The 12,503-nt window shown below is 46.6% G+C and overlaps 1 protein-coding gene across 8 annotated transcripts in view; it reads left to right on the top strand.

Annotated features, from left to right (window-relative positions):
- The window catches only part of ARNT2 (aryl hydrocarbon receptor nuclear translocator 2), a 916,564-nt gene that overhangs the window by 656,526 nt on the left and 247,535 nt on the right, over window positions 1-12,503 (top strand). For all 8 annotated transcript variants that reach the window (XM_086957884.1, XM_086957885.1, XM_086957883.1 and 5 more), the window contains one exon: window positions 293-444. In XM_086957884.1, coding sequence (XP_086814010.1) covers window positions 293-444 — 152 coding nt within the window. The remainder of the gene's footprint in view (window positions 1-292; window positions 445-12,503) is intronic.

The following is a 12,503-nucleotide window of genomic DNA, read 5'->3' as shown; positions in this document are numbered from 1 at the left end:
GCGTTCATTTTGTGCAGGCTTTCGCCTTCAAAGACGCTTTAACCACATGTATGCTTTTGGTCTTTGATGAATATTGTCTACATTGAGTTGTAAACTACATGCGATGATTCACAGTTGTAATAAGGTTACGGCTCTCTGGCTGTGTTCCCCCTACCTGCTTTAATTATTACATACCTGCAGATTAATGATTTCTCTGGGACAAGGCTTGGGGTGAGGATTGCATTTGTAATTTGTTCACTTCACATTGAGCCATTTTGAGGAGCTGTTGTGACCAAAACGTCTCTCTCAACAGGTTGTGAAGCTGAAAGGCCAAGTGCTCTCAGTCATGTATCGCTTTCGCACTAAGAACCGGGAGTGGATGCTGATCCGAACCAGCAGTTTCACCTTTCAGAACCCGTATTCGGATGAAATTGAATACATCATTTGTACCAACACGAATGTCAAGTAAGAGATGCCCTGTGCTCCGATGAACAAAATCCAGCCTCTGTTAGATGTGTCTGCTGGAATCTGTCCTCTCTGTCCCCACTCATGTACCTATCACATTCAGCACAATACATCTCTGACAGGCTGTATGTGAGACTGTCTACGTATTGCATCAATAACCATACTGCCGTAACTATTTCATCACAAACTTTACATTGCTTATATGTTGTGTGTGCCACTGTCTATGCAATGCATTTACTGCCACAGTGCTTCACCTATCTTACTCCACACACTGCATCTTTTGTATACTTCTGTACCGATTTCATTTCGTACACCATATCTCTGATGCTGTATATGCCATTGTCTATGCGCTGAATTTATAATCACACTGCTGTATTTGTGTGTAGACTGAATCTCTGATGTGTTTACGAACTGCACCTAAAACCTCATTGCTGTACCAGTCTAATTCTGCGCACAGCATCTGATATGCTGTGTGTGCCACTGTCTGCACTGGTCATTTACAATTACAGTACTGTACCTATCCCTGTTGATACATGGCATCTCTGATTCGCTGTATGTGTCAGGGTCTATACGCTGCAAATTAAACTACATTGCTGTACCTTTTTCATTCAAAACATTGTATCTCTGATATGCTGTGTGCGCCATTGTTTGCACAGTGTAACTATAACCATGCCGCTGTATCTACCTATGCTGTACCATGCACGGTCTCTAATAAGCAGTATATGTCACTGTTTACGTGCTTAATCTACAACCACACTACTGAACCTTTCTCATTCTTTACACTGCATCTCTGATATGCTGTATAAGCCACTGTTTACACAGTGCATCTACAACCACACTGCCGGACACCAGGTCATCACTATTGAACCTCCACCTGAGGGGGTTGCCTTAGTTGTGGCAACCACAGCATTAGGCTAATGCACGAGTGATCTGAGACTAGCCTAGGTGCCATGTCTGTGTGTTCAATTAGATGTGTGTGTGACCCTGTGATCAGTATGTAATCTATCCTGCTAAAGGAGTTGTGTGGATTAGAGTAAAAGGTGTATTACCCCAGTATTGGAACTTTCATAGATTCCCATGCTTTGTATCATTCCCCGTCGTCGGAATAGGAGCCTCTGTAAATAAAAAGAAATAACATAATCATAGAAACAAAAGGGAAAATAGGCCTAGGCCTCATTTCATTTTGTAGCATATCACCCTCTTCGTGTAAAAGAGCCCAAACTTTCTGCAAGGACCAATCAGAACAGCCTCACCCCTTGGAACCTTCCTGATAGAGCTCAGAGCCTCAGATTTTTCTACCGCACGTTGTGCTAGGTAGTCTCCACTGAGCTCTGCTCAGTTTTCCATTCTATTCAACTTATTTCTTCAATTTTTCATCTACAAAGGAACTATGTCTGACAAGGAAAAGAAGGCTTTATTCAGGTCCTGTGCGTCTTGTGGGAAAAAGAGGCTTTTTGTAGAAGATAAGCATGAGAGCTGTATTTACTGCTTATACCCGGACCACAAGGCCACAGACTGCAAAATTTGTAGAACCTTCTCTACTAAAACATTTCGAGACAGGGAGGGCCGGCTATTGACCTGGCTGCAGAAGATGAAGACTCGGAAGGAGGTGCTCTCATCGGATGAGGAAGATTCTGCATCTGTGGCTTTCTCCAGGAGATCCAAGAAGAGGGGTAGGTCTTCTCCCTCTACTTCAGCCTAGCCCCCTATCAAGGCCCCTCATAAGATCTCTGACAGTCCTATTAAATCTCCTCACGGAACTGAAAAGAAGAGGCTGGGACAGGCTGCTGGATTGGAGGTTTCTATCACTACTCCTCCGTCCAAAAAGGAAAAAAACTGTCGAAAAGCACTCTGCAGTCAATCCAGGCACCATGCCTGAGAGAAAACCTCGTCCGTCGACGACGAAAACAACCGGTACGTCGACGACGATGACTTCTCTTAAAGCTTCAACTATTTCATTGACTCCGTCGACGGCATCGTAGACTATGGCGGGGTCGATGGCGGGGTCGACGACTCCGTCGGCGTTTAAGGTACCTGTTTGTTCGTAGACGATGACTACTTCCTCGTCTTCGATGATGGTGTCAGGGAAGGTGCTGTCGACTGCCTCGTCGACGACGAAGACTACGTCGACAACGACTTCGACAACGACAATGATGGTGATGACAACGAGCTCGACTACTTCACCGTCGACGATAATGCCGTCGACGACAATAAAGACTCCGTCGACTAGGTCCAGTGTGCCATCGATGGGTCAAAAAATGCAATTTCCAATACAGAAGCTGAAAATTACACCAGAAATGACGTCTCCCAGACGTGTTACGCCTCTTCCACCATCAATGCTTCTGGATGATGAGTCTGATGAGGAGGAGGAGGAGGATGGAGGCCATTATGGGGATCCCTACAGTCCCTCAGATTTGAATGTAAAACCTCAAGAGACTGACACAGAAGAATACTATGAGCATGCATATGAACAAGCGGTGCATCACTATGTTCCTCAGGAGCAACGTCCTCCAGGTTTGGGACAGGACAAGGTGGCCATGCCGGCCTCTCTAGTCTCAGATCTACAAATGATGCTGCAAGACTACAGATCCAGGTTTCCATCACAACCTACAGTGCAGCCTGACCGAACTCCAACTCCGGTGCTGCCTCAGACGCAGCCAGTTGTCATACCACTTCCTACACAGGTGGTACCTCGGACATCACCAGTGGTCATACCAGCAGTGCTATCACGGGCAATGGACCCTGAACCAACCAATAACGTTCTGCAGGATACATCTTCCGATGATGAAGTACATGCAGATCCTTTGACTGATCCATTGCAGGACCCAGACTTGGATCCCAGTGGCAATGGATTGCAAGATCCGGACCCCACTGGACGGGACACGTCCGTGTCGCCGCCAGCAGATATTGGGGGGTTCCATAACCTCATGGAAAGAGCATCGAGGAGGTTCGGACTGCCAATGACAATGGAGCAGTCTGACTGTTTCCTGTATGATTTCAAGGAGCAATACAAAAAGTCAGTCAGATCCATTCCCATAATTGAACATATGTGGGATGAAGGGATCAAGATCATGTAGAATCCGGCCACTGTCATCCCTGTTCTTCCCCGGCTGGAGAAGTAATATAAGGCTCCGTATGGCAGTCCGGCGTGTCTTCCTGGACAGCCTAAGCCTGATTCAGGCCGCACAAAGCAAATCCAAAAACCCATTGACGCCTCTGACTACGCCTCCGGACAAGGACGGTAGGCGCTTGGATAACGTGGGGAAGAGGTTTTCTTCCATGGCCAGCCTGCTTGTTCGAGCAGCAAATGCTCTAGACATTCTAGGCAGATACGATCGCCAGATGTGGTGTGACTTGAAGCCATTTGTGGAACAACTGCCGGACTCAACAAAGGAAGAGGCCAGGAGAGTTCTGATGGAGGGAGAAAAATCATCCTCCGAAGTAATTGATTGTGCTATGGACATAGCTTCTACAGCTTTCCGTGCCTTGGCAGGGTCGGCAGTGTTGATCCGTCAGGGCTGGTTACGAGCCACCCCGTTTCGTTAGGAGGTCCAAAACAGGATCCTGGACCTCCCATTTGACGGTGAGATGCTTTTCGGTAAGCATGTTGATGACGCCCTGCAAAGTATAAAAAAGGACACTGACACGGCTAAGTCCTTGGGATCGTTGAACTATCGAAAGGTCCCATTTAAAGGAGCACGAGGCAGAGGTTTCTCGTCTTATAGAGGCAACAACCAGCAGAGGTATTCATTGCAGTCTTCACAGTCTTATAAGACTCAATATTCGAACTAACGCCAGGGCCAATCGGCGTCTTTCTCTCGCCAATCTCAGAGAGGGCGTCCAAACCGCCAGGGACGCGACAATGCCAAGAGGAAATAGCGGCCTCCTTGCTCTTTCTACTGTTCCTCCCCTTCCAGTCACATCAGTGGGGGGCAGGATATCTTTTTGTCTGGACAGCTGGAAGAGTATAACATCGGACCGGGGGTCCTGAATATTGTTCAGAGTGGCCATATGTTGGAATTCCAAGATCTTCCTCCAACAAGAGCTCCAGGCGCCAACCGCACGAAACATCTGGGACTGTTACATCTCGAAGCCCACCAGCTATTCATCAAGGGAGCAATAGAGGCGGTACCTATCTCTGAGGGGCAACGGTTTTTATTCCAGGTTCTTCCTGGTTCGGAAGACAGCAGACACTTGGCGCCCCTTCTTAGACCTACGATAGCTCAACACCTATCTCATCAAACTGTCTTTCAGGATGGTCACTCTCCAGGATATTCTTCGTCTACTGAACCCAGGCGACTTTTTGGCGTCTCTGGATTTAGAAGATGCGTACTTCCACGTACCGATACACCCAGCTCACAGACAATATTTACGCTTCACAGTAGGCAAGAGCCATTTCCAATTCAAGGTGCTTCCGTTTGGCCTTCGGTCTGCACCACGGATATTCACCAAGGTGTTAGCCCTAGTGGCGGCTTTTCTCAGAAAACAATCCCTGGAAGTTTTCCCCTACTTGGACGACTGGCTAGTCAAAGCTCCATCTTTCAAAGAAACTTCCCAAGCCGTTTCAACTTGCATCCAATTGTTCAGTCACCTGGGGCTTCAGCTCAACAAGAACAAGTCAGTTCTGCAACCCTCCAGGTCCACAAGATTCCTTGTGGCCATTTTAGTCACTAAACTATGCACAGCTCGTCCGTCAGACGAACGTCAACAGAAATTGATCGTCTCGGCGCGCCAGGTGCTGAAAAAGAAATGCCTTTCAGTACGACTCTACAAGTCCCTGATTGGGTCGATGTCATCTTGCATACCATTAATACCGTATTGCAGGCTGCGAATGCGTCCTCTGCAGGAGGAGCTAGACAAACAATGGTGCCAAGCAGAGGGTGTTGATAACGCCAGAAATGAGAAAGGCATGCGAGTGGTGGCTGGTGAAAGACAACATCGCAGAAGGGCTGACATTCAGGATTCCACCATCTCCTATGATCATGACCACGGCTGCCTCCTTGGAAGGCTGGGGAGCAGTGCTCTGAGAGCTTCAAGTCAGCGGGCACTAGAGTTCAGAGCAACGCCAGTGCCATATAAACTTTTTGGAGCTGACGGCCATTCGGTTAGCTTTGCAGGCTTTCCTTCCCAGAGTTCAGAATCAAACAGTGCTAGTCCAGACGGACAATAAGACGTCCATGCACTACATCAACAAACAAGGGGGGACGACATCACAAACTCTTTCCAAGGAAGCTCAAAGAATCTGGGATTATGCGAAACTTCACAAGATCAATCTGCAGGCCGAACACCTGGCAGGTTCTCTCAATATCACAGCGAATGCTCTGAGTCGCTAGACAGAGGTGAATCACGAATGGGAATTGAACCAGTCCATTCTGGAGGGAGTGTTCTCGGTCTGGGGAACACCGACCATAGACCTCTTTGCGTCTCCGGAGAACGCCAAATGCCGGTTCTACGCAAGCAAAGTTCACCATCAGGGATCTTTGGGAAACACACTTTCGATTGCCTGGTACGGCACATTCTTTTACGCTTTTACGCCAATTCCCCATATACCACGGGTACTCAGGAAAATCAAGGCGGAACCATGCAAGATGATCCTTATTGCACCAGCGTGGCCCCGGCAGTTCTGGTACACAGAACTCTTTCTACTCTCCCAGGATCGTCCAATTTGCTTGCAACAGATTCCGTCTCTGTTATCGAGGGATCAGGGTCAGGTGTTCCATCCTGATCCAAAATCACTACACTTGACAGCGTGGCTCCTGAACACAGAGAGTTCTGTCATCTGAATCTCCCCAAGGAGTGTAGAGAGGTTTTGTCCCAGGCTCGAGCACCAAGCACTAATGAAACATACAAGCCAAAATGGAACAGGTTCTGCCTGTGGTGTCAAAGACAAGGTCTTCATCCTTACAAATCTCTGCCTCATCAAATTTTGCCATATATACTATCATTGGCTAAATCTGGATTGGCACATTCTTCTGTAAAGGTGCATCTTGCAGCCATATCGAGATTTCGACGCACCTCTTCAGGCCCGTCCATATGGTCCTCTAGAATTGTTAAACAGTTTTTGAAAGGCTTGTTTCGGATGTATCCTCCAGTTCGCCCACATCCGCCGATTTGGCAGCTCAACCTTGTGTTGGCTTAACTCATGAAAGCTCCGTTTGAGCCGGTTCACAAGGCGGACTTGAAATTCCTGTCTTGGATACTAGCCCTCCTCTTAGCGCTAACATCAGCTAGAAGAGTTAGTGAGCTCCAGGCACTTTCAATAGTGGATCCTTTCCTTCAATTTAAAAAGGATGTGCTTATCCTTCGCACCAATCCGAAATTTACCCCGAAGGTGCTGTCTGAATTCCATTTGAATGAACCCTTGATCTTAAAGTAATTTTGTCCGCGGCCTTCTACTCCGGCGGAATGGACATTACATTCTTTGGACGTTCAAAGATGCTTGAAATTCTATTTAGAACGCACACGGTCCTTTAGAAGGTCATCGCAATTATTTGTGTCCTATAGCGCACCACGGAAGGAGTTTCCTTTAGCAAAGAGTGGCATTTCACGCTGGATCTCCAGTGCGATTCAATTCTGCCATCAGGAGGCGGGCAAGCCCCTGGACAGAAAAGTCTGTGCACATTCCACAAGGTCTGTTGCATCGTCGGTGGCTCTTTTCTCTGGAGTCGCTATCAAGGACATGTGTAGGGCGGCAACGTGGAGCAGTACACATACCTTCACAAAGCACTACTGCCTAGAGTCTGCAGGATGGGACGACCCAGCTGTTGGTCAAGCAGTCCTTAGGAATCTTTTTCAATGAGAGGTGAGCTTTCCCTACAATCCCTCCATCCTGGTAAGCAAATTTCTGTGGTATCAGCAATGTTTTATTTCTTGGTTACAATGTAGCAACGTATGCTATAAGAATTGTCATATGGTATGTGATGCCATGTATCTAACAAAATGTGCTTTGGTGATTTACTGCTAGCTATTCTGATACAACGCATGGGAATCTATGATAGTTTCAATACTGGGGTAAGAAAACAAGTTACTTACCTGTAACTTTGGTTCCCCAGTATTGGTAACTTTCATAGATTCCCATGCGCCCACCCTCCTCCCCGGAGAAAGCTTGGCCTTTTTACTGAGATGGTGGCTGTTTGCACAACGGCTACGAAAATCTGAGGCTCTGAGCTCTCTCAGGAAGGTTCCAAGGGGTGAGGCTGTTCTGATTGGTCCTTGCGGAAAGTTTTGGCTCTTTTACACAAAGAGGGTGATATGCTACAAAATGAGATGAGGCCTAGGCCTATTTTCTCTTTTGTTTCTATGATTGTTATTTCTTTTTATTTACTGAGGCTCCCATTCCGACGACGGGGAATGATACAAAGCATGGGAATCTATGAAAGTTACCAATACTGGGGAACCAATGTTACAGGTAAGTAACTTGTTTTCATCTCTAGTTAGTTTTCATCTCTAGTTACTCTCTGAGCATGCTCCCACTCACGGATGACTTCCACCGCAAACTGGACAAGATGATTAACAAATTCCTATGGAGAGACAAAAGAGCTAGAGTAAGCCTAAAAAAACTAAGACTAGGGGGCCTGAACTTAGCAGACTACAGAACCTTTCAAATTGCATTCATAGCCAAGCACGGAGCGTACTGGCTGTCACTCCCTCTGGACCACACACCGGTATGGCTACTACTTGAACGAGCAATCTTGGACAACCTAGACCCAATGGTATGCCTAACAGCCAACAAACGCATACACACCTCTAACCCAATATTCAAAAACACAAAAGTGGCCCTGCTCAAAATAGACAACAAAATGGAACACAGTATTAAAAACCCGAAGTGGGAGTCCTTGTGGGCAAACACCAAGATTAAATATAGGAGGAAACCCCTTTCTATAGAGACTTGGAAGAAAATGGGAATCTCCTACCCAGCCCAGCTGGAGGATGGAGGGATCCCCACCACATTCAACACCCTAAAAGAGAAACATAATCTACCAGACATAGAACTTTACAGTTTCTAAAAATCTGAACAGCTCTGACAAAGGCAAACTTAGCATAAACACAACCTGTCAATCATACAATACATGACAAGGCTCATCAGAGTAGGGCACCAAGTCTTACACCTCTACAAGCTGCTACGCCCTAGCGCCTCCACGATTAATGACAAGCCAGCTGAATACTGGACAAAACAGCATGGCACCACACTAAACAAACACGAACTGGAGATCCCCTGGGTCTCCCCCTCAGGGAACAAGATCACCCCAGCACTGTCCCAGACAAAATTCTGGCTACTACAGAAATCCTACTGGACCCCGGCGCGACTTGCAATGCTAGGCCTCAGAGAAACCGCCTATGCTGGAACTGCGAGAACGAGAAGGGCGACTTTGCGCACCACATCTTCTACTGCCCTAAAGTTAAAGGGTTCTGGGAAAAAATATTCAGTTTTATAGAAAGAATGCTGGGATGCACTCTAAAACCAGAATTCTCCACCCTTGCCACGGCATTTATAACCACTGACCTAGACTCACAACAGGACAGGGATCTACTAGACCTCCTTCTGACCTCGACAGTAAAAATGGTAGTCTCCAAATGGAAGGAGACAGCCAAGGCGACATTCAAGGGGTGGCTCAACTGGGTAACGTACCTCAGAGGTGCAGACAGCATTGCACTGCGGAACTCACCCTGGAAACCAGCAACCAGGGAAATGTGGGCATCACTGGATGACTACTTGGACCCCTACGATCCCCCGTGATTACAATAGAAGACGTTTTTACACTGCATCTACATCCGTTGAGCTATGCTTGTTACAACCCTACATTCTTTACACTGTATCTCCACCCATAGCGCCATGCTAGCTACAGTCTTTATACCGCATCTCCATCCACAGTTCTATGTTTGCTTCAGTCTTTACATCGTATCTCCATCCATAATGCTGTGCTTGCTACAGTCTTTACACAGCACCTTTATCCATTGTGTTGAGCTTGTTGGTCTTTATGCTGTTTCGCCATCACCGCCTTTCATACTGATGTGCTTTCAGCAACCTTCAGGCTGTATTTTCAGCCATACAGCTGTGCTAGCCACAGTCTGTATATTGCATCTTATGACATGCTGATGCATCTGTTTCAGCCTTTCCACATTATCTCCTTCCTTACTTCTGAGTAAGGAAATGCCTCTTATTGAAGTCAACCCCAAGCTTTTAGACTGATGCCCCTCATTTTTCGCCTCCATTAGTGCTTTGAGGCTTGCTGATCAGACCTCAGTTCCTGTGCCCTGACTCTAAAGTGTACGTCGAATTTGCTGTACCCAATTGGAAATAGCCAACTCATCTGTAAGTCCCTAGTATGTGGTACTGTGGGAATGTAAGATAGAGGGGTACCCTAGTGCAGCACTGGTTATGCCAACCTAGAGGTCCCCCAAGTAAAATGAGCCCCCCAGTCTGCCACTGCACAGTGGAAGAGCAGTCCTACACTGTTAACTGAACCTTGCCATTAAAAGCAATGGTAAAGTCACTACTTCCCCTGTCATCTGTGTAAGTCAACCCTCTGGCAGGCCTAACTAGTCCTATGGTAGGGTAGCACATATGACACATGCAGGACATGTAGTTTTACAACAGGAAGCAGCCAGGCTCTCTGAGCCAATCACAACACTGCAATGCAGCATTGTATTTGGCTCCCCTAAGCCAATCACAATGCTCCAGTTCAGCGTTGTGATTGGTCTGGGTGCTGTAATTCGGCACTCAGACAGGGACTGGGGGCCAGGGCATATTCTCCACTCAGGCTGTATATATCAGCCTGGGTGGAGAACATGCTAAGTGCACATGACTGTTTGGCCAGCCCGAGACGGCCGGCCAAAGCTTAATGCGCGCTTCAGTGTGCCCACCACTCCTCCCCTGCCCTGCTCTGTGAGCAGAGCAACCCAGGCCTAGCATAGCAGGAACAAATAAAATGATAATAACATCATGTTATTATCATTCTATTTTTCCTTTCCTTCACTGCTGCAACGCAGTGGGGCAACCCTCCTCCGCCATAGGGAGGGGCCGCCACTGTTGGTAAGTGTAGTACATAGTGAGATTGCACAACCACATCATTCAATACACCACATTTCCTCACATGCTGCATGTGTCACAGCCTGAACATTGAATCTCCTGCCTCAGTGTTTCATTCATCACAGCCTTTGACTCACTACTGCGTGTGTCACATCCTATACCTTCCGTCTTCTACCACATTGTTGTATGTGTCAAAGGCTTTATGCTGTATCTCCATCCTCATTGCTGCGTGTCTCAGTCTGAATGTTGCTTTTCCTGCCACACCGATGCATGTATCACAGCCTTTAAGCTGTATCCCCTTCCTCACTGCTGCGTCTTTCAGCCAGGATATAGCTTCTCCTGCCACACTGTTGCATGTCACAGCCTTTGATATAACTCCTTCCTCACTGTTGCATGTGTCACAGCCTGACTATTACTTCACCTTCCGCACTGCTGCGTGTCACAGCCTGATTATTGCTTTTCCTGCCATACTTTTACATGTTTTACAGCCTTTATATTGTATCACCTGCTTCACTTGGGTATGCTTGCAATGTTCAACAGCTTTGAAGCCTCTTTGTAATCAAAGACTCCTGCTACACAGAGATAGCGTCAAAGACTGTTGAATAGCACTGCATGACCATTACCAGGACATCTAAGAGCTCTTCGCATGCCTTGCCTTGCCGGTAGAGGCTTGCTCTACTACCGACTCATTTTAAGGGCAACGTACATCCTTACTGGCTGCGTGCTGCTGCTGACCGTGGCTTCTTGGGATGACTCTCCCTTATGACCAGCAGCACCAGCTGCTCTCCTCTATTGCGCCTCATGGTGGTATTGGAGGGTGCATCTAGTGAGACAAAGTCCTGGATGCCTGAGGTGCTGCTGGGGAGGGGCAGTCCTGTATTTCTACCCAGAGGATGATGTGACGCTGACTTATGTAGATGCTCGGGCTGGTGACTAGCAGTTTACTGGGATACTTGCCTAGTAGAGCCTGGGAATGCTGGAGGTATTGATTAGAAATCCAGATACTAAAGGTAGGTCTGCAAGCGATCCAAGTATAGTGTACTGAGGTCATTTGTTAGGAGAGTATATAAAGTAGGGACGTACCCATATGTAATAGAACATCTAAATGTTGGATTAAAGGCAGAAAAGACAAGCAAATAACCCCAATTACAGGTATAGTCTGCAGACAAACTACTGAAAAGATTCTAGCATACTAGTCCATTAGCCATTATAGCTGATAACAAAGTCCAACTCACAATGAAGGTAGAGAGGGCTCAGAAAACTATATGACAGTGCATTTGCCAATAGAAGAAAAGACTAGATCTTTTCAGTTTCAGTACTGTGTCAGTTTTCCACTACTCAAGTTATTTTATTACTTTTGTTAGGCTGATCTTCAGTCAGGTTTTTTTGGCATGTTCATATTCAGGAGAATAAGGATTGGAATTTCGGATCCAGGATCCATTCCTGAAATAAGCACTGTCAGAAGATGTGGATTCCAGTTGGCAGGTAAAGGGACCGGTGTGATGGATTTTTCACTGTTATAAGGTCACTCAGAATCAGATAGGATGAGCAAGTGGGCAAAGACTCTCCTGATGTTCTCTCGGTATTCGCTCAAGGTTTCTCTGTATGATAATAAGACAATTTATAGAGTGCACATCTCATTATTTATTAACTAAGGGCACTGCAATAACACTCCCAACTCATTGGGATCCATGCAGGAAACTCTGCAGGTCCTATCATCATATACTTTCATGCTTGTGTTGCATTGTGGTGTAATCATATTTGTACTCTTTTCAGGATGCGAGAACGCTTCTCAATTTTTCATTTTTCTTAGTACAAGGTGCAGTTATTTTTCTAATACCTTGACTGTTAGTTTCCTTATACTTTTTTGAGTGCATGATAATCTAACTAAAACCTAAACCCCTCCACATGCCCCAGGTCACAAAAACCAGATCCTACCTCAAGGATACCAAGCGCCTGCTGAATCTGCTAAAAGAAGTGGAATATGACCCCATTACAGAAACAATGGTATGCCTCAATGTTAAGGCCC

Source organism: Lissotriton vulgaris, chromosome 2_1 (assembly GCF_964263255.1).
Source record: "Lissotriton vulgaris chromosome 2_1, aLisVul1.2, whole genome shotgun sequence".
NCBI classification, from domain to species: domain Eukaryota; kingdom Metazoa; phylum Chordata; class Amphibia; order Caudata; family Salamandridae; genus Lissotriton; species Lissotriton vulgaris.
Note: the sequence above shows the minus strand (reverse complement) of the source record. Positions and strands in the feature narration are given on the sequence as shown.